The sequence below is a fragment of the Gouania willdenowi genome, chromosome 8 (genome assembly GCF_900634775.1).
Source record: "Gouania willdenowi chromosome 8, fGouWil2.1, whole genome shotgun sequence".
Classification (NCBI taxonomy): domain Eukaryota; kingdom Metazoa; phylum Chordata; class Actinopteri; order Blenniiformes; family Gobiesocidae; genus Gouania; species Gouania willdenowi.
This window is the reverse complement of record NC_041051.1, coordinates 29,757,906-29,781,479: the sequence shown is the minus strand read 5'-3', so window position 1 is coordinate 29,781,479 and position 23,574 is coordinate 29,757,906. Positions and strand designations below refer to the sequence as shown.

The 23,574-nt window shown below is 35.3% G+C and overlaps 1 protein-coding gene across 3 annotated transcripts in view; it reads right to left on the bottom strand.

The window, feature by feature from the left end:
* caskin1 (CASK interacting protein 1) overlaps window positions 1–23,574 on the bottom strand; it is a 140,239-nt gene that overhangs the window by 58,387 nt on the left and 58,278 nt on the right. For all 3 annotated transcript variants that reach the window (XM_028454423.1, XM_028454424.1, XM_028454425.1), the window contains exon 2: window positions 8,313–8,364. In XM_028454423.1, coding sequence (XP_028310224.1) covers window positions 8,313–8,364 — 52 coding nt within the window. The remainder of the gene's footprint in view (window positions 1–8,312; window positions 8,365–23,574) is intronic.

Sequence of the window (23,574 nt, the reverse complement as noted above, 5' to 3'; positions counted from 1 at the left end):
TAAAAGTGGCAAAAATTAGTAATTTAAAAACTAAAAATTAGTCAAACCTGGTAAATAACGGGCACGACAAATCGTGAATGTGGTTAAATTGGCAAAAATACGCATGAAATATGGTAAAAAGAGGACAATAATGGGTCAACATATGTGATATTAGGTGGGAAAAGTGGTGTTGAAAATGTCTTGAAAGTAGAAAAAACGTGCATTGAAATTTGATGAGGAAGTGGCAGAAATAGGAATAATGTAGCAGGAAATTGCATTAAAAGCAGCAAAAATATACCATGAAAAAGTGATGAAAATAGGTCAAAATAAGCAAAGATTTTATCAAATGGTTAAAAAAATATTCTTGGTTTCTTAAAGGCATCTGGCGACCGCTCCTAGTATCTCGCGACCAAAAAAGGGGTCCTGACCCCAAGGTTGAGAACCCCTGCTTCAGGGGAACAACACCAGCTCTAACAGGACCTCACTACATCTACATCTCTCACTTTGATTTCACTGTCCTGTGGCTGTTGGTCATGTGATTAACAGTAACCATGGTAACGTTTCCTAAACTATAAACAGGTGTTTGGTTTTGTCACGTGTCGCTGCACAAGGCAGTGATTATGTAATGATGTAATGTGAATGCACTTATTCCTTCAGGGTGAGACTGGGACGCAGTTACACAATGCTACAATGGGCTGAGTAATGCACTCCAGTGTGTGTGTGTGTGTGTGTCAGTGGGGTGCACTGATGGGGAGTGGAGGAAAGCCCTCATTTATGCCAAGTAGTAAACCCTGACATGCAATATTTATTGTCTTCCTCTGGTTCGTCTCCAACAATCCTTCCTTTCAGTGATTTCCACATCCTTCCTGAGGCCTTTTTATGATTCTTCACCTCCTCCTCAGCTCCATCTGCTTTCTAATGCTCTGTGGAGTCCAAACATCATATGATGATGAAATGGTGTTTTTTAAAGTTAGTTCTGGTCCTTATAATAACTTTGAAAGTACTAAAACAATCACAATGTAACATAGAAGCTATTTAACTTATATACTTTATATATATATAATAAAAGTTTGAATGAATATGAAAGTCTGAATATATATAATAGAAGTCTGAATATATATGTTTAAATATTTATATACTGTAATTACATTACGAATATATATACATATATAATAGAAGTCCATATATATATATATATATATATATATATATATATATACACTGTATATATAAAATAAAAGTTAGAATAAATATGAAAGTCTGAATATATATATTTATATACTGTAATTACATTATGAATATATATACATATATAATAGAAGTCCATATATATATATATACTGTATATATAAAATAAAAGTTAGAATAAATATGAAAGTCTGAATATATATATATTTATATACTGTAATTACATTATGAACACATATATAAACACAGTAAACATATATATTAGTTTGAATATATACAATGAAAGTTTGAATATAGTTTAGTATATATTCAAACTTTTATAGAAGTGTATATAGACTTTCATATATATATTTAAACTTTATTTAATATATTCAGACTCATAACATATACTCCCAGAGTTACAGAGTATATCAAATGTTGTAATTTATTTCACAAAAAAGCCCAAACATTTGTCAAAAGTCAATACATACTGTATATACATACATACACACACAAACTTTAAACCCAAACAAATGGAAAGTACTTAAAATATTTGTGGTAACCAAATACATGAACATTTTTAAATGGTTGAAATACATTTTTAGAGTTTGACTGAACTTAAAAAAAATCTGCATTTTTAAGTTCATTAACTCCAGTTGTTATTATAATAGGATAATAGTGATTACATTCAGAATATTCAGACTGTAAATGTAATGACTGTTAATTCTTTAATAGGAAACCCTTAATAAGGACTTGGTGAGTGGCTAAGACCTTCAAACTAAAAGCTGCTGATTAATAACCTTGTCAGTCACTACTGTTACAAACTGTAGCTGGTATTGTAAAAGAATGTTAAGAGGTTTATTTTATTGTTTCAGTTCACTCCATTATAGAGTATATTTGCACTACATTTATGTATCTTAATACTATATTTTTGCAAATATTTGTCATTTTAATCAATTGTGTTGCTTTAATCTGCACAGCACTTTGGTCAACCCTGGTTGTTTTAAATGCGCTTTATAAATAAAGTTTGAGTTGAGGTTAACTCGGCTGGAATCAAACAATCCAAAGCTGGGTTAACGCACCCAGATAATTTAATTTCATATCAAGTTAATATAGGTGCTCAATTTTTTGATGATTGCGAAAAACGAACGGAAAAAAGGGAATTCACTTACTAAAAAGTAAATGGCAATATTGTTACTATAATAATTTCAAAATATCTACATTATTATTGTTCTGTCAAACTGCCTGTTATTAAGCATTTGTTTTTATTCACTACCATATGGTAGTGAATAAAGCCTCACATGTTTGTTTTGGGACAATATAATATTTACAATTTTATACCGTAAATGGGTGTGCAAAGACACAAAAATGTCAAATCTCATGCAAAATATGATAAAATATGACATGATATAATGCAATATGTTACGAGTTCACCACCTGAAATGCAATGTGTAGCAACCAACGCACGGACATTAAATAAAGCAGAAAAATATTAAATTAATAACAACGTGGAACTCAATTAACTAATTCACATGTATGGCACAAGTTTGGAAAGTTTAAAAGTCAGCAATGAAATCTAATAACATAAAGCAACAAAATGGAAGAGGAATACGCAGGACTTCTACTTCTGGTGGATGTTGGAGCACGACGCACAGAGCAAATATCGCAAAACAGGAAGTTAATCACATACTCAACATTAAAACATCTGGTTACTTTTCAAAATAAAACACTTAAGATCATATTTCAAGTAACGACATCACCAAAACATCATAATGGGCGGGGCCAGGCCCGGAGTCAACAGGTAAGAGGTTTTCATTGACGACACCATGGACCTGTTTATCTGTTTGTTGTTGCGTTTATAACACACACCTTTAACTGCGTTCTCACGCGATTATGTAAATATCGCAAGAACTCCTCGGCCTCGTGACGTCAGTCGTCCGACCGAATTGCGCCGTGGCGCACTCAAAACGCAACCGGTGGGGATTGCCGGACGGCGGGCAGCGGAGTAAAACCGGATCGAAGCCGTAACGCAGCGGAGACGTATCCAGTGGAAATTTGAGGTAAGAATATGCGCACGGACACTTTGGAGATGTGGGAAAACGACGGTGCTGACGTAGGGCCCTATAAAATCCATTTTATTTTTTTTCCAAATTCATTTAAATTTTTTCCCAAATTCCATGTTTTCCTAATTCTTTTTTTTTTTTTTTATATATATATATATATATATATACATGTTTTTTTAGGAATGTTTATTATTTTTTTCCAAAAATATTAGTTTCTAATTTCTGTGACGAAACAAAAAAAATACTAATTAAAAAAAAAAAAAAAAAGAAAACTATAATTAAACAAAAATGTATGTCAAAAATAAAAATGTAATTTAAAATAATGAGTAAGATACAATTAAAAAGGTAGGTATACGTTGTACCGACATGGATTATTCTGACTGCTCCTTTTGAATTATTCTAATGGTATATAAAGATGTATAAGAGCAGCATTAATTATTGATTGTGACATATTAAGTAAAATCACCTGCACCGACTTCTAGCTGGGCTGTAATTTATAAAGAGAAAAGTGCGTGCAGGTAATCGCCGCATGGTTTTATGAATCGGAATTTTTTTTGCCATAGCACATTTTCAGATTTTTGACATATTTTCACTTTTAATGGTGCAGTCTGCAACTCCTATAAAAGTGACTTTTGTCATATTTACTAAAGCTGTCACTATGTAAGGACAGCTTTACTTTGTGTGAAAAAAACAGGCTCATTGAGCCCCGCCCCCTGCTGCTCCTGCAGCCTTTGGTAGATTGCCAGAATGCACCGCGACCGAGCAAAAAGAACCAATCAGAGCCAGGATTGTGTTTTGCAATTGTTACACTAGAACTCTGTAGTGCATGTGTTGTTAGTGCGCGCAGCAGCCTCCGTATGGGATGCTGTAAGTGACACTGTGTTGTTGCTGCTGCTGCTGAGGTGTGTGCACATTGAGAGAGAGAAGCGCTGCAGTAATATGCTTTTAACAGAGAATGTTATATTACTGTGACGTTGCTGTCGGACAAACGTTAGCTTGTTAACTCCTCTGAGGGAGGGACATTGGAAAGTTTGGAGACAGGGCAAGAGAGCAGCGGGGAGGGAGGGTCGAGGGAGGAATCTGAGAGTTGCGGACTGCACCTTTAATGCAGATTCTACTCAATGTTTTATAAATAAGGCCTCTGAACCTTTTTAAATACACGTAAACGTAAAACTCTTCGGGTCAACAGGAACTACGTTAATACGCACTGTTTTCTAAAGCCAGCGCCACCTATCAATGTATGGAGCTCTTACATAATTCAGTATATTTAACATGCTGCCATAAGTCATGTTCCACAGGATGTGTGCATAATGACAGCGCTGGTTTCTAAAAGGCTTTTCCCAGGATTCACTGGGACTCTCTTTGTTGAGCTCTTTAAATAGAAATCTTGCGAGTGCTTTATCGTTGTTTCTTTTGAAACTCTTGGACGTGCATCCTCTTTATATCCTCACCACTTTCTCTTCCCTTTGTGTTTTCAAACGGATCCCTGAGTTCTAAATCAGTCAAAGGCTGCTCATCTGTAAACAAACTATCCAAAAAAGACTGACGGTAATTAGTCAGAAAAAACTGCATTTTTTAATACAAACTGAGTTCATTAGTGTGCAGACTAATTAACTACATCTACAGGTTACAAACAACTCCTTAACTATTAGCACTCAAGCATTCCTATCAGAAACAGTCTTCATGGCTTTCTTGTTTGGGCATCAGCCACATTAGCATCCACTCAAACAGAACTCGTAATACTGTGGGAGGAATTATGGAGCAGAGAGGCAGTAAACACACTAATTAGATTACACTGTTCGGTTTCATCACAGAGCAGAAAAAGCTGCTCTGCATGGATTAGTTTGGATCTTCATCTGAAAACATACCACTTCATGTAAGGCGGTGTTTTAAATGATCCTCCCAAAGGTTAAAACTAGCATAACTCACACATTCTCTCCTGACAGAGAACAATAATAATCAGTAAGTATGTATGAAAACAGTAGGTATGAAAAAAACTGACCCATTTATTACTAACCAATGGACTGCAGAGATTTTACCCTTAAACAAAAGAATATTCTACAATTGATATTAGAAGATGCAAGTTCTCCCACTTGAAAAGATGAGAGGCCGGTAATTTTCATCATAGGTAAACCACCACTATGAGAAACAAAATGAGAAAAAAAAAAATCCAGAAAATCACATTGTAGGATTTGTAATGAATTTATTTGCAAATTATGGTGGATAATAAGTATTTGGTCAATAACAAAAGTTCATATCAATACTTTGTAATGTACCCTTTGTTGGCAATGATAGTGGTCAAACATTTTCTGTAAATTTTCATAAGGTTTTCTCACACTGTTGCTGGTATTTTGGCCCATTCCTTCATGCAGATCTTCTCTAGATCAGTGATGTTTTGGGTCTGTCGCTGGGCAACACAGACTTTCAACTCCCTCCAAAGATTTTATGTGGGGTTGAGATCTGGAGACTGGCTAGGCCACTCCAGGACCTTGAAATTCTTCTGACGAAGCCACTCCTTCGTTGCCCGGGCAGGGTGTTTGAGATCATTGTCGTGCTGAAAAACCCAGCCATGTTTCATCTTCAATGCCCTTGCTGATGGAAGGAGGTTTTCACTCTAAATCTCACGATACATGGCCCCATTCATTCTTTCCTTTACACATATACTAATAATGTATGGCTATATGAATGTGTACTAACATCACAATAAAAGCATTGCAATTGTATAAACTGATATTAATGCTTCACAGAATAAATCACTTAAAACTATGAAATTATTTATTTAGCACTGACATTCCAACAATGCACAATATAATATAAAATAAAATAATAAATACATTCTTTAAGACGTACATTAAATTATAATGCACGAGCCTTTAAGTGACTAGGCTGCTGAAAGAGAGTCAAATTAAATATGTTCTCTCATCATGACACTAAGTGCATTAAAGTTGTTGATGAAGAGCAGCTTCTCTGCTTTATTACATTGAAATCTGTGATAAACGCTGCGTGGATCATTCCTTGCGCGCGCCGCTTTAATCCTATCGTAGTTATAACGCAGACCAATAGTGGTGATGAAGTGCAGAGGATCTCTGTGAATTGTACGCTGACAGAAGCTGAATCCAAGCTGCTAATATGCACACATGTTGCGGTAGGGCTGGGTGATATGGACCAAAACTCATATCTCGATATTTTTTCTCAAAATGGCAATATACTGTACAATCTAAATCTCAATAATTTTAATTTAAATGAAGTCTGGCCAGAAGGACAATTTAGGGTAAAATTGGCTGATGCAAAATGCCACGCAGTTACTGTATTAAACTGTAGCACGAAATGTGCCACTTTTGGATTTTTCTCCTATAAAAAGACAGCATGTGTGAGTGAAATTAGTTTTTCATGCTGTTCTGAAAAGTAGTGAAAGCACGACTCCTAAAACAAGTGTTTTAAAAAAAAAAAAGCTATAAAAAACATATCAATATAGGCAATATTGTAATTTTCTATATCACCAAAATAGAAAACTCGATATATCTTGAATCTTGATATATCGCCCAGCCCTACGTCGTGGTAAAGTGTGTCTGCGTGTCTATTGACACAGAGGGTTGGATAGCTGGAGCCCTATATACATTAGGCTTTGTTCAAAATGGCATACTAACATACTACTCGTACTAAGTCTGAAGTCAAAATGAGTACGTAGTGCATGGTGGGCACACTAGTCATACTAATCGTCCCGGGACCGACTTCAAGCTAAAAATCAAACATCTCCTTTTCAAAACAAAGGCATCTCTGCTTGTCTCTGATAACTTTAACGCTTTTGTAAATTGGGCTCTTGTTTTGAAGTTAACTGGAAATTTCATCAGTAGCACAAGGGCGACAAAATATGGAATTTCTGAAATGTGTATGCGTGAGTTTTATGAATCAAATGAGCACATGTTGATTTTTTACTTGGTTACTTTCTCACTTGGATATTTAACCTCAGTGTGCTTCATTGTAGGTTCCAAATGCATCATGGGAAACCTGGGAAAGTATACTTCAGTGGGAACGCTCATCTTACATATAGTAGACAGTATATACTCATGAAGTGTGTAGTGTATAATAGGCCTGGGCCCCTTTTTTTCCCCAAAATGGTGATATATGATATACATTAAATATGATGATAAAGTCAGACCAGAAAAACAATTCAGGGTTAAATTTGTTGACGCAAAATGCGACACAGGCACATTTTTTAACAAACAGCTGCAAAATGTGTCACTTTTGACTTTTTCTCCTCTATGGGACAGCACGTGTGAGTGAGTTCTGTAGTGTGGCTTGTTTAGGGGAAGGTCTGGGTTAGGACGCACTCGGCTATCCAACTAACGGTGCTTTTCATGTTGTTCTGAGAAGTAGTGAAAGCAGCGACTCCTAAAACGAGCATTTTGATACAAAAACAAGCCACAAAATAAAAACATGTTGTTTTAGGCGATATTGTATTGCCCAGGCCTAGTGTATAGTGTATAATACGTTAGTATGCAATTTCAAACACAGCCATAGTATCTCAGTGCTACCTTTTGGTTTCTGTGTGTGAGGTTAATTCGACCCTACTAATGATGTATTGTAATAGTTGCAGACCTTTGTAAAGATTCTACTACAGCTCACAGTAAAGTCTCTCAGAAAAAAAGTGAGTTGACTTTTCGAGGCTTACTTTTGCAAATAAGAGAGAAAACAATGAAAGGGTGGAGTGTCCCTCTGTTCCTGCAACTCTTCTGTTACGTAATGAAGCCAGATTGCATGGACGTGAGCCACTGTCTTCTATTTAACATTTTCTTCATTATTTGTTTCATATTCACACACGATAGGCTTTAAACAACAACCAAAAAAAACAAAACAAAAACAAGGACATGAAACACATACACAACATGTTGCGTTAATACTCAGACACACAACTATGGTGCGCATTTGATTTGTGTAATATGTGGGCTAATCCTTCATCTTATAATAGACAGAATTATTATGATAACGCTGCTTTTATGTGACTGTGAGCAGAGAAAGGAGGCTGTAATGGATGCTAAGGCGAGCAGAAATTTGAGTAGAAATGGATGAGAGGGGAAAAAAAGGGAGGAGATCAGATCTCACCCATCTGTGTCCTGGAAGTTGACATTCACTTTCTTTGCAGAACCGAGAAGCTCTGAAACACACACAAAAAGAAAGAAAAGAGAAAGAAAAGTTAAAATAGTCAACTAGAAAGAAGCTCTGAGCTCCATCTCACACGTTTCTGCCATTTCCATTTCATCTGAACGATAAAAAGCTCCGAGTATGTGTCATACAGACTCCAAACTTCCACACAAGCTGACGGTTGAACGTTGTTTCCTTCCTGCCCCATAGTGATAAAGAATGACCATTCAGCGCTAAAGTGCTGCTCTGTGTACAAACGTAACCCGTGAATGAGGTTAAAGACTAGGCTTGTAAACAGTAAATCAACAGAAACTCTGAAATATGAGTAAACTAGAGGCTGAAATCAGAAATAGGGCTGACAGTGCCCTCTTGTGGCCATGCTAATTATGGCAAAAGCAATGTGGAGATTTCCTATATGGAATTCAGAGGTATTCTAATTTTTGTGATTACAGAAAATGTACAGAAATGACAGAATTACCTTTGTGAAATGAAAATATGGGACATTATTAAGCATTTTCACCCGATTTTCCCATTATTAAGTGTTTGAGTGTCATGCACTGCTGAAGCGTAGAAAAATGACACTTAATTCCTTTACATCCCCTTCTGTTTAATATTTTATGAATGCAGCACTTTTAATCATGTAAAGCACATAGGATTGCATTGTGTATGAAACGCTGGAAAAAAGTGAAATAACTAGCACTTATATATGTACAGTATATATTTATCATTATTATTATTATTTCTGGTTTGTTTTTTGTTCTTCGCACCAACTACCACGATAAATTCCTTGTACTGTTGTTAAACTGTACTTGACGAATAAAAAACCTGAACAAAAATAAGTGAAGGTAAAACAGAACTTCTGAAAACTTTAAATAAAAATATCAGTGGTTCGATTCCCAACCTTTTTTGTGTCTTGACCCCATTTTTAACTCACTAACTCTGTTTTTCTGAAATTAGTTACAGAGTAGCCATGATTCGTGCACAAAGTGACTACTTTCATACTGCATTTAATTTGATCTAGATTTATATTTGAGAGATTAAAACTATAAAATACAGTTGTTGGGGATTGTATGTGGTGCTTTAATTTGAAAAATAATAATTGGTAGCTTTCTGCTACTTCCTGCTGTAGGGGAACAAGTGTTTTTAGAATTGTATATTATTATTTATTATCAATACGTTTGTGTGGCAGAGGTGCCATCTAGAAAATTGTTGTTAAAGTGTTCTAGATCACTTTTATGGGTTATTAATCAATACATTTCCCTTTCTGGTGGGTTCTTATCGCTAATTAGAGGTCTAATAAAAATCATAACATACAAGCATGATGATAATTATATGCAATTTCACAATTATTTAAAGGTTATCATTGACTAGCTGGTATAATGCATTATATACTGCACTGAGTGCACTCTATCTATTTCTGTGACATTATGTATTGGGTTTTTAACCGTGCAAAATAACGGAAAAAATAAATAAATAATGAGCGGAATTTATCTTGATGGTAATTGATTTTGGCTTTTCTAAAACTGTTAGTTGTCATTGGTTTCGATACGAAATGCAATAAAAAAATCTTTGTGATAATTTACATTTCCGTCTGTCTGACCATCTGTTTACAACAATATGTTTAAAGACAAATTGTTGTAAACGCATGATATTTTTCACAAAGAATGCATTTAAGGGAGTACTAAGTGTCATTTTTCAATTTCTTGATTTTGTTAAAAAGAAGTTAATTCATTATCAAATTGGGATGTAACGATTCACTCAACTCCCGATACAATTCGATTCACGATACTGGGTTCACGATACGATTCTCTCACGATTTATTTTACAAAATGGGACTGTAGACAAATTTTTTTTTTGGGAAAAAAACTAGAAAATACTGTATTATTTTCCTTTTATATTTCATTGTCAAAAGAATCCCTTGATAAACTATTCAAAACAATGCAATTTAACTAAAAATAAATCTTGAATGAAATAAATAAAGGAATAATACAAATGAAAATGAATCCTATTAATTTAAATTCTGGTTCTATAATAAACAATGCAAAACTGCATAATAGTTCTTTTTATTTTTAAAAGTGCAACTGAAAATGTATTTTTTGCCTTAACAATTGGACTTTAAAAAAAAAAACGTGATTACACTGATTTACGTCATATTTATTTGGACCAGCAGAGGGCGCTGGTAACACAGTGGTCGGTTGGCATGCAGAAATTCTTGCAGTGAAGAAGAGAAGCTATGCTAGCAGACAGAGCTAATAGAAAAACGTGACTTTTACAGATATTCAAGTAATATTACAGATATTCTTTCGGTGCTAAAGGGGTAATGAATCATTTATTAACATATTTAAGAGTAGAAGGCAGCCAGAAAGTAAGTATTAGCAGACTCCGCCCGCCGCCTACACTTGTGGTTAAAAAAAGTACTGCGATTCAATTTTCAGAAAATCGATATCAACCGTGATACCTATGAATAGATTTTTAACTGCCTTACGATTAATCGTTACATCCCTATTATCAAATATTAATAGTAAACAGCTTGTAAACATAATAAACAAGCTGGTTTTTTTCCTCCTAAATCAACAGCTTAATATTAAATCGATCAGTTCCCACTGATTAAAGAGAGTCGGTCATAGATTTGAGGTGTTTTTCCATGTGTTAAAGTGTCCCAAAGTATAAAGTTATGTATGAACAGCACCTCTTGTATCATGTTTGTCCTCAATGATGTTGGATGTGTGTGAATGTGACTAATCAGGTAAAGCACTAAGAGATGGTGAGGTCATTTCCTGATTCTCGCATTGCACGCGCACACACACACACACGTCTGCTTGCACCTGTAAAACATCTGGAAATACTTAGCAACAGACAACTGGAAGCAATTGAGGTCGAGTTCATTGTATGCACGCACACGCACGCGCACACAGAGAATCTGGCTCCCTTCACCCTCATTCATTCTCATTTTCTGCCCTTTAATGTCTCCTGGTGGCTGAGAGTGCAGAACAGAAAGGCAGCAATGATGAGCTTTGCACTCTTTACAAACACACACACACACACACACTGCAGGGTGCAGGAAATGGGACAGTCCCTGCATTGTGGAGGAGACAGCTCTCAGCGTCACTGGAAGGGAAACATTGATTTCCTGATGAACTATTTCTGTCCCTTAAATGCTTTGATTCACTCAAAACTCTCAGTAGCACAAGAGCTCTCCACAACCAGATCCACATCCTGTGTGCGTGCGTGTGTGTGTGTGTGTGAGAGAACCACAGAACCTGATATGCATGAACCGTATTAAGACGAGACAGACATGCATCTTACTTTGAACCACTTTTACTTTGAAAGGGCTTGTTTTAGGCGCGCACACACACATCTACACACTTAGTTACCCCAGATCTGTCAAGTCTCCTGTTTTGGCTGGGAAACTATCATATTTTACCCCTCTTTCCCACCATCTTCCCATTTAAGTATTCTCTTGTAAATATCCCGTATTATAATGTAGTAATACTTAAAAGATGAATAAATAAATAATTCCTCTGCCTCTCTAACTGAACACTGTCACTAGCCTCACGAGAACTGCCCCCTGTAGTTGCCTGGGTGCGAGATTAGAGAATTACTAATATATCAGAATGTATCAGAATCATATTAATATGAAACTAAATAATTTAAACATTTAACTACATTTAAAGAGAAGTGTGAGGTCGTACTGAGCTTTGATTACCAAAATAAAAGAGTCTAATCCTTCAGTGAAAGAGACAAAAAGGATCGAATTTAAATAACGACATTTCTCTGATGGACATGAAACATCTCCAGGATGTTTTAGTGCAGTCTTTTTCAACCTTGGGGTCGGGACCTCATGTGGGGTCGCCTGGAGTTGAAATGGGTTCGCCTGAAATGTCTAGAAAATCACTGATTAAATATAACATTTTTGATTATTATACTTTTTTAAATGAAAACACAATCTTTAACAACCGTATACTATGGTTTCCTTTTGTCAAATAAAATTAAAAAAAATCTGCCTGAAATTCTTGATCATCAAAATGGGATTTAAAAAAAAAGACTGGGAACCACTGCAATTAAGTTTAGATATTTCACTTTGTAATTATAATTGCCATGAAAATTCTATAAAAACATAATTTATCGCAAAACTGGGGAACCATGTTACAGTTCTATGTACAGTTCTACACATATGTAGTTAACAATTATTTTACAGTTGATTTAGGAGCCGCTGTCATAAGAGATGCTAACAGAAAGCTAACTTTTATTAGGTTATTTACTTCAGGCTCAGTAATTGTGATTAATTGTAATTGAACTTTAGTAATTGAGAACGTAATTGTAACTGAAAAATCTAATTGACCCCAAACAAGTTTTGTTTTTTATACAAAATTATTATAATGTTCTATATCGTCAAAATAGAAAATTTGATTTAATTGTAATTGGGAAAAAAACGCAGGTCACTGTAATCGTAACTGACCTTGGGTAATTGTAACTGAAAAATGTAATCGACCTCAAACAATCAGAATCAGAATCAACTTTATTGACCAAGTAATGTATGATATACACACGAGGAATTTGACTTGGTGAACTGTGCTCTCTCTAATAGTGTAAACATTAAATAATAACAGTCAACTAGAAAAAATAATAATAAATATAAACAGTAGCTAGACTAGAATGTGCAAAACCAAATAAATAATAATAATAATAGATAATAATAATAATAATAATAGATAATAATAATAATATAAAAAGAAAAAAGAAAAATAATAATAAAATATAATAATAATATGATAATAGTGCAGTAGTGCATTTTAATACAAAATTAATGTAATTTTCTATATCGTCAAAACAGAAGATTCGAGTATCTTGAATCTCGATATATCGCCCAGCCCTAGGCAGAACCACGGAAAATGCTAAACGGAAAAATTAAGTGGAAGAAAGTTTCATAAGTTGACAGACGCACAAAGCCTGGAGGTGAAGAAAACACATTCACACCAAAGAAAAACCACCAACAAACGACTTCCTACACAAACAAAACCCATAGTTGTATCTGGCTCTACACACAGTGTGTGTGTGTGTGTGTGTGTCTGGTCAGCTAGAGCAAAGGGGCCGTTAATGTTCAGAGATATGAAAAACATGAATAATGATTCCCCGATGCACGGTTTGAAGATGTTTAATGAAAACAAGTGAGGGATAGACACGCTGTAGTTAACATCTGGTGGGTCATTAATATTTCAGCGTTTTCATATTTCAGACACAAACCAGTTCAGTTAAGCTGCGTGTGATATGAGAAGAGCGTGTGACTTATTGAACAGTAAAACCATCCCATAAATGCACTTTAGATAATCAGCCTAAAGCTCAGTAATAAAACTTTTACTAATTCATGGCAGAAATGTCTTTAGAGTCATTGATATTAACTTCAAATACACGTAATATTGCTTCATACTGTATGTGGGCATTGCCATTTTGGAGATTTCAGCCAATCAGTGCCCACGTATCAATGTAGTCACGTAACGTTAACTCTTCGTATTTCTGAAGAAAAAAAAAAAAAAAGAAAAAAAAAAGAGTGGGATGATACAATACAATACACACTATTGGACAAGATTGATTCAATATTTGAAAAAAGAAAAACTATTCTTTTTAAAAAGGGAAAAAAGTGCAATAATTTTATTAAATAATGTATTTATTTATTTATTAAACGGGTGGAAGCGGGGACGGTGCCGGCGGCTGAGTCTTGGCGGCCTACTCAGAAGCAGTTTTAAACGTTTTGCTTGCCTCCGCCATGACCAGTAGCCGAACAGGCAAAAAAAAAAAAAAATAGTAGCAAAAGCCTTCACCCAATGAGTATATCAGAGCCTGTGGTCACGTGACTGCCGTAAAGTGATATATTCTTCAGGCATTCTCCAGGTCACATGACCTGGTGAAAGATGGTTCATCTCCTCCAAACTTACATAGTTTGGAGGAGATTCCAAGAAGGAAGCTCCGCTCGGAGCATTGATACTGTAAACCTCTGCATTAATCTAGCTGCATAACACTAATCCTGTGACAAATAATAGACACTTTTGGGGCCCCACCCACACGTTGAGAAGCACTGCTTCAAATCACTATCTCTGCAGTGAGTTCAAAACAGTTGTGCTAAATAAATCCGTCACATGGACGGGATGGTGGGAGAGTTATCAAACTCATAACTCAGAAGCTCTGGGTGTGGATGGGCCAAAATAAACAGTGCCAAATGCAGAGAGAAGCCAGCCGGCTGATGGTAACCATGGAACATCCAAATAAGATGGAAACGTATTACTAGAATAATAATACTGACAAGATACCAGCAACAACAGCATTCATTTCTTCAGCAACAGCACAAATATGGAGGCTAAATATAATCCTTAGTGCAAAACAAGAAGGAAAATATCTTGAGAAAATACCAAAAACATGAATATAATAAAGTGCTTTTGCAGAAACTAAATGGTATTCACCAGTGTCTGTAAATCTTTCCAATCACATGCAGTTTAAAAGAAAACAGCCCACGAGCTGTGAGCCCATCCAATCTGGCAACGCAGGGATCGAGGAAAGCCATCCGTCTTAATCCTGACTTTGTGTTGCTCACTAAATATTAGCCTTCCTATGATAAAGATAGAAGATGATGAATATTTTAAGCAGGTTAGAGATGTAAACATTAAACACTGAAGTGTTTATGGAGGATTATTCTTGTTTCTGTGACTGTGTTTTTGTCGCTGAGGAATAATTCCGTCCTGAGGTGAGCGTTGCCAAGAGGTGGAAGCTTGTTCAGGCTTTTTTATGTAAGATCGTGTCCAGGTAAAACTCACAATGGCCTAAAGATTACTTTTGGAACAATTTATGGCTGCATTTAAAAAAAAAAAAAAATGTTTCAACATGAAAGAAGAGAAAAAGAGAAACGGTCTGGTTGTGCGTTTATGGCCTCTGCACTTTCTCCTGCTGCACCATATTTCTTCTCTCTCTCTCTGGCAGAGAGGACAGAAAACAGAGCTGTGGCTGGGCTCTGGAGAGCTCTAAGAGCAGACCTGTTGTCTTGGCCTCCATCGATCTGTCCTCATTTCCTCCTCCTCCTCCTCTTCCTCCCTCTAAAGGTGACTGACAGCACTTAATTATTAACTCATGTGAAGATGTTTCCTTCTGTTCTTACTGGGTTTTTCACTGAATTCTGCTAAATAGGTGCCAAAGAAATGTATGAACGAGTCAATTGTCTTTCACTGATTCTGGTTTTTAATCATAGGAAAGCTTTTGTCACCGCAAAGTCCGTGGAATCTTCTTTTCTTTCCTAAAACCCCAATTCTGATTATTTATGAAGGCTTTAAATGCACTGCCTTTATTTTTTATTCCCCCTCCTGTGGGGAGCGTACACTTTACTGAAAAATACACAATAATCCATCCATTAATGTAGGTTTTTTTATAGTAATTTTGTATATTTTTATTGTAGTTTTGATTTGTTTGTGTTGCCATTTTTGTGTTTTTTTTTTTACTTGAAGTTGTATACATAAGGCTCACATTACGCTGTCATTAGCATGAATAAGGTGTCATTAAGTGTCATTTGTTACCCTAGCCCTGAACCCTAACCTTATCCCTAACCCCACCAAATCCCTCCACCTAAACCAAAAAATGCCAACATAGCTCCAAAGGTGTCATAATTTAGCGAATGACAGCATAATGTCAGCCTTCATGACACCTTGTTTATGCTAATGACAGATAATGACAGCATAATGTCAGCCTTATGTATAAAACTTCAAGTGTTTTTTTTCCATATTTTGTTTGTTTTTAGAGATCTTTATGTGTGTTTTTCCTCTTGTTTTTGTTATAATTTGCATCTTTTTGGAGTCAGTTTATGTATTTTTATCTGTTTTTTTTTTTTTTTTTAGTTTTTGATTTCACTCTTGTGCTTTTCGTCATTTCAATGTTTTTTTTTGAGGCATTTTTTCAGAGTCATTTTCTATATGTTTCTCTTTCAGTGTGTATTTGGAGTCATTTTGTATTTTTTTTATTGTCAGTTCATGTATTTCTTTGTTATTTTGTGCATTTACTTTTGAGGGCCACGTGTGGCCCCTGTTTGCACCACACAAATGTTGATTATTTCACTTTGAATGATGGTGCTATTTAAATTCTTTGGCATCTTTGGGTTCAAACTAACAAATCCAAAAAATAACTAAAAAAAATAGTTGAAAGCAACCACCTTATGTTTAGAACTATGGTTCTGATACATTTTATTTTGTAGTATCAGTTATCGGACACCACAGCATCAACCGAAATCAGGCTAACATTGCCCTCTAGTGGCCACACTAAAACTGACAAAATCAAGGTTGAGAAACAGTTTACTAAATATTTATTGAATGCCGTTTTAAGGAAATTCACGTAAACCACTTCCTGAAACAGAAACAGCTTTTTTCTTTTTTTCTGTTTTAAATGTATTGAAACAAAGTTAGATAGAAATTACAAAGGAATGCGGCTAATACCATGACATGCATGTTTTGTCACAATTTCACTCATTTAGAAGCATTTTTCCCAATAAACATGTGGTTGAATATGGAATTTAATGCATGCAATAAAACAACTTTTCTGAACCCTTTTATTCTGTGAAATATGACTAATCTAGAGCGAATGTGACAGTGTTAGCATTAGCTAGCACCTTCTTTCTTAGATTTTTCTCTTTATTACATTATTACGTTTTTTCACGCTTATTATCTCCAATATTCTTAATGAGTTGAACACAAGGATGTGAGTGTGTTGGAGCTACTTGTGATGAGAAAACTGAAGAGCATCTATGAAAATGAAAATATTTGTTCATATCATTTATTTTTCATAAAGGAGCCATAAGGTGGGTTTGATATTGAAACATATCTTTGGAATAAACACCCACTCCTCCACACTGATGAGACGCCCCAGTGGCTCCTGGGTGATCCCATGAATACCAGTGGGTGTCATCACCGCTGCTGACACACCGTGAACAGGATAAGATGGTTCAGAAGATGGCGCGGGGCATATACGGTAAATGAATTAACTTTAAAGTGGAGAGAAACCAAAACCAAATTCACATTTAATCACGAATGTAGGAGAAACTCAAATTCATAATTCAGACATTCAAGGAAACGTTATCCAACGATTTTATACAAATACACACACATGCACAAGCGCACACAAGCCTGGAAAGCTCTGGGTTGCAAAGAGGTGGTTGCTAGGTAACAGGCATTCTTCCACTCTTCCTACACACAGATTCAGATTCATCGATGCATACGCTCACACATAATGACCACTCATACAGCACAATGTAAGGAGAAATCAGCATCCATCCCTGGATGAAGACTTGGCCGGATGTTTTAGTGGGTGGAGCCAATGTTGAATAGTGTTAGTTACTGTAATTAGCACATTTTTACACTCATTAATAAACCACAATAGTTCACTAACTACTGTACACAAGAATAAAGACAGATTTTGGTGTGCAGTGTTGCCAGATATGCCACTAGGGATGTAAGGATATAACCTAATCGATGCAAATAAGAGGGGATTAAGCAACAGTTAGTTGTGTTAGAAGTGATTTGATTGGACGACAGACATTCCAAGAGTGCTGATATAGAGCAACAACAACATCGGAACAACAAAACTTGCAAAATGGAACAAAAAATAGGAAAAAGGGATATTTAAAGGCAAAAGGTAGCTAAAGTCTGAAAAGGGGTAAAAGAAGTTGCAAAATGACCAAAATTAATGGATAAAAAGGGGTTGAAAATGTTCACCATTTTAAGGTTTTCTGGGGAATAAAAATGTAATTTAAATCACAAAGAGCCACATGTTGAGTATCACTGACTCAATAACTTCTAAATGATGTCACTGATAGTGTAGTGGGCAGGTCTGGACAGAAAATACCAGCGATTCATTTTTGTCTCAGTCCATCTCTGATCAAGATCGATTTGGTATTAGTTAAAAAGTTAAAAAAAATCCTTTTCTACGAAGTAAATCATTGTTATTGAATTAGAAGTGTTAAGTTGATTAAATAGAAACGCGTACATCGATATGATCGTTTGCTCTTGTGCTTGACTAATCAACTCTGCATCATCTTTCACTCAAATCGCCGCCGGGAGACGAGATGTATTGATGGACGCTGCATTAGAGGAAGGGGACGGTCAATATTTACGATGCCGTCACATGGCGACAAGACGGCAAAGACAGAGCGACCGTGTGTGTAAACAACGCACCATTGGACATTAACAGAAAAAGTGTATGCTCACAGTGTAATGAATTAATTCACTTTAAACGTAGTGGTCATGTACTCATGTGACATCTGTGTGTGTGTGTGTGTGTGTGTGTGTGTGTGTGTGTGTGTGTGTGTGTGTGTGTGTGTGTGTGTGTGTGTGTGTGTGTGTGTGTGTGTGTGTGTGTGTGTGTGTGTGTGTGTGTGTGTGTGTGTGTGTGTGTGTGTGTGTGTGTTTCCTCACAGACGTGTGACCCTGACACATCTGTCTCTGAGGCCTTGGAGCAGAAGAGATTAAACATGACGACTGTCTGACCTCCAGATTAAACCAACAGAACGTCTCACTCACTGAAGATCTTCTCCTCAAGTCCATTTCTTCACTGAAATCTGGAGATATTATTAGTGGACACATCCTCACTATTATCTGTTTTTTTCCTCATATCTTTGCAAACAAATTACAAAGCATTCAACCTTTAATATGTTCAGCTAATACTGTACGTTCAACCCATTTAAACCCTTTTCAACTTTTTTCAACCTTATTGCTAATGTTAAATTAATGCTAGGTTATTGCAATTGCTTGGGTAATGTTAGGCAAATGCTATTGCTAGGTTAATTGTAATGCTAGATCAATGCAAATGCTAGGTTAATGCTATAGCGAGGTAAATGCTAATGCTACGCAAAACTAATGCTAAGTTAATGCAAGGTTATTGCTATTGTTAGGCTAATGCTTGGTTAGTGTTAATGCTAAGCTAATGCTAATGAGAGGTTAGTGTTAATGTTAGGCTAATGCTAGGCTAATTATAGTGCTAGGCTAATGCTAAGTTACTGTTAATGCTCGGCTAATGCTATTGTTTGGTTAATGCTAGGTTGGTGCTAATGCTAGGCTAATGTTAAGTTATTGCTAATGCTAGGTTAATGCTAAAGCTCGCTATGCTAATTATAGATTAGTGTTACTGTTAGGCTAATGCTATCGTCAGGTTAATGCTCGGTTAGTGCTAATGCTAGGCTAATACTAAGTTAGTGCTAATGCTATCCTAATGCAGTGCACTGCGGGCCAGCACCTGCATCCTCACTTGCATTTTCTTCAGGAAATACAAATATTCTAATTATTATTATCATTATAAATTTGAAAAACCTCTTAAGATTCCTTGAAACATCTTCTAGGAATTACCTCAAAATTATGTTCATTTGTCAGATATTGGGATCAACTTGAGCAATAACTGATACAAACTTTGTAAACAGACACTCATGTTGATTTGAACGCTAAACAGGCTCATCCTCCTCCCACCATCACATTTTAATCCCTTTAAAATCCTCCTTTCATTTGTTTTTAAACGTATCTAACACGCTGCTGCTGCTGATGCTGCTGCTGATGCTGATGCTGATGCTCACCTGGACAGCCAGAAAATAACGCTGTGGTGCGTTCAATCCAATCAATCCACTTCATTTATAAAGAACATTTAAACAAGAAAAAGGTTTCTAAAGTGCTGCACATGAGATCATAAATACAATAAAACCAGAACAATGCAAATGGGCCTCCACCACTAAACTAATATAAAACAATAAATATAAATAAAAACATAGATAAAAAGACACAGGGAATCGCACAACTTACGCGGTGCTAAAAGCCACTGACCAAGGATTAGTTGTAGTGCCCCACGACACTTTATTTAACATAGAAAAGTTTCTGACCCGCTTGTTCTTTTTTTCAAGGTGGAAAAGTTAATTTCCTTAAAAGATAAATAATAAACATGCAAAAACTCCACAGCTGGGATCAATAATGTAGTTATATAGTTTATAGTTAACATAATACACATGATTTCCTTCAATTATTGTTTAATATATATAATAATCATAATCTGTCACTGATTATGATTCTTGCTTTTGGTAGATTGCTGTATTGTTTTAATTATATTTCTCTTTTATATTTCATTTGAGGTTTTATTAAAATCTTTATATAAAGAACTGCTGATGTTGACAATTCTTTAAAAAAAAAAAAGCAACGAACAAATGAATGCGTTGCATTTTTCGAATCCTTAAAACCAAAGAAAAATGTGACTAATTCAATCAAACGTTCAGTTTTGAATACTTTCACTGAACTCACAGTCATTTAATTAATGTAACTCATTCCTACTGTTAATGTTGTGACTCAGAGACGCAGTGAAAGGCAGGATTGATGCAAATATGAAACTTTAATGTAAAATACATGCCATGAGTAAGTACATGATTATTTAGAACCAAAAACAATTACTTTTTCTTTTTGTTAATATCCTTTTTGAAACCGCAACACAAGCAAAGCATGATGATAGTCAGCTTACAACTAATTATTAAGTTATTCATAAATAAATATCTTATTCAGCTGCAGGATTTACTTAAAATAATTGAGTTTGAATGGTAGAATTGACCTCAATTTAGTAATTTTATATGATACCAAGATAATTCATTAAAATCCAGTTCATTAACTGTAATAACTACTGTAATAACTGTATTTTTAACAGTTCAGGACCCTCTTCTTTTGAGGCCAACCACCAGTGTTAGGTTCAATTATTATTGTAATTGTGTAATTAAATGAAGGTGTAGTTATAATTGTAATTTTAAAAATCTGTTGCTGTCGTAATTGTAATTAAATTGTAATTGAGTTTAGATATTTGACTTTGTAATTGTAATTGCCATGAAAATGTTATAAGAAGGTTATAAGAAGGGTCAATTATAATTTAACGCAAAACTGGGGAACCATGTTACAGATCTATATGTACAGTTCTACACATACAGTATGTAGTTAAAAATTATTAAAATATGTTTCATATCTAGCTTTCACACATTTTACCATTTAATAAAAAAATTAAATCACGGGGTATACGGACACAAAAATGGCTCAGATTTTCACACCAAAAAAATTTAAATTTATATTTTCATTGATTAGGAAGAATAACAAGGTAACCAATATATAAAAAAAGAAATTAGATGATAGATATTTGTTTTTAGTGTATTTTACAGCTGATTTAAGACCTGTTATCATAAGAGATGCTAACAGAAAGCTAACACAAGAAGGAGGTTAACTTTTATTAAGTTATTTATTTCAACCTCAGTAATTGTGATTGATTGTAATTGAACTTTAAAAATTGAGAATGTAATTTAGTTGTAATCAAACATAGGTAATTGAAAACGTAATTGTAACTGAAAAATGTAATTGACCCCAACCCTGCAACCCACCAAACCATCAAACCTCACTGACTTTTTCACTGTATCGTTAAGTGTTCGACTTTAATAACGCTCAGGAAGTGACGTCAGTCGTTAATCCATATTTACTCAGCTGTGTGTGTACAGACACACACAGACACACACACAGCTGTGAGTTGTTGCTTCAGTAACAGGTAAACAGGAAAAGCGCTGATTGAATTAGAGCGGGTAGACAATGTGAACGCACACAGAAGCATCTGGAGAAGAAGGAGGAGGAAGCAGATGATGCACAGGACGCAGCCTTAACTATAATCCATATAATACTTTAAAAAAAAAAAAACTGGAGGATTTTACACCATTACAGTGAATGAGAAATATCAGCGTTACACACTCAGCATCCTCTCTTATCTATATACTGTATATATATATATATATATAATCTGTTAGTTTTTCTTTGGTTTAAAAAAAAAAAAAAAAGTTGTTTTTTTGTTGTCGTTTTAAAAACAAAAACGAGTGGAAATTGCAATATGATAGAAAATAAACCCTCACATGCATGTTTTGGGACAATATCACGCATTTACCCGCAATTTTTCAGCGTAAAGGGGTGGACGACAAGTCGGAATTTGAAGTTTTTATGCAAAACATGAGAAAATATACAGTAATGGAGCTCACCTCCTGAAATGAAAATAGATGTATGACAGACTAAACCTTCACCGACATATTTTAGGACATTACGCATGTACAAGCAATTTTAGCAAATAGTAGCAAAGAATATGAGATTAACAACAGTTTACTCAGTGAACCAAATAAAGCATGTTTGACATGGTTTCAGGAAGTTTCAAAGCCAGTAATGTCACCTGATTAGTGAAAACCAATAAAAAGAATAATAACAGAAACTGAGGCGAAATTTGGGAAAATTCTGAAACGGAATGTCAGAGCTACAAGGAGATAAACTGTCTGTGGACATTTTATGTGTATTTATTCACAAAGGAGCATGGAGCAGCATTAGTGTGCAGTTAAAAGCTTGTTTTTTAAATTTAGGAAAAGACATTTGCCTACATTTAACCTATCCTGAAAAAGCCTTTGGGCTAAAAGTTGTAACTTTTTATTGAGCGTTGTATTATAACCGAAAACTCTCTGATCAGAGGCACACTTCTCAGATTTTTAGGTCACCACTGTCCAAACCATGTCAGGTCAATCCTAAAAATACTAAGTGGGAAGTAGGACAGGCTTCACACTAGGAACTGCAGACCAGCAGGAACACAGTCAGGTAAGATATGGAAAGCTATTTTAAGACATCTTCCATCTAATTCTGCCTGGTCGAAAATTAAATAACACTGTATATATCTACAACAGCAAAACAATGTCACTAACATTCATTAGGAATTCAGTAGGGATGTAACGATTAATCGTAAGGCAGTTAAAAATCGATTCATAGGTATCACGGTTATCGACTTTCTGAAAATTGAATCGCAGTACTTTTTTATATTTATCCTTCTCTTGTCCAAATGCTGAGGCGGCGGGCGGAATCTGCTACTACTTTCTTTCTGACCGCCTCCTACTCTTAAATATGTTCATAAATGATTCATTACCCCTTTAGTACCGAATGAATATCTGTAATATTACGTGAATATCTGTAAAAGTCACGTTTTTCTATTAGCTCTGTCTTCTAGCATAGCATCTCTTCTTCACTGCTAGATATCTGCATGCCAACCGACCACTGGGTTACCAGCGCCCTCTGCTGGTCCAAACAAATATCTCATGTAAATACATTGCAATGACTTTTTTGTTTTTTTTAAAGTCCAATTGTTAAGGCACAAAATACATTTTCAGTTGCACTTTTAAAAA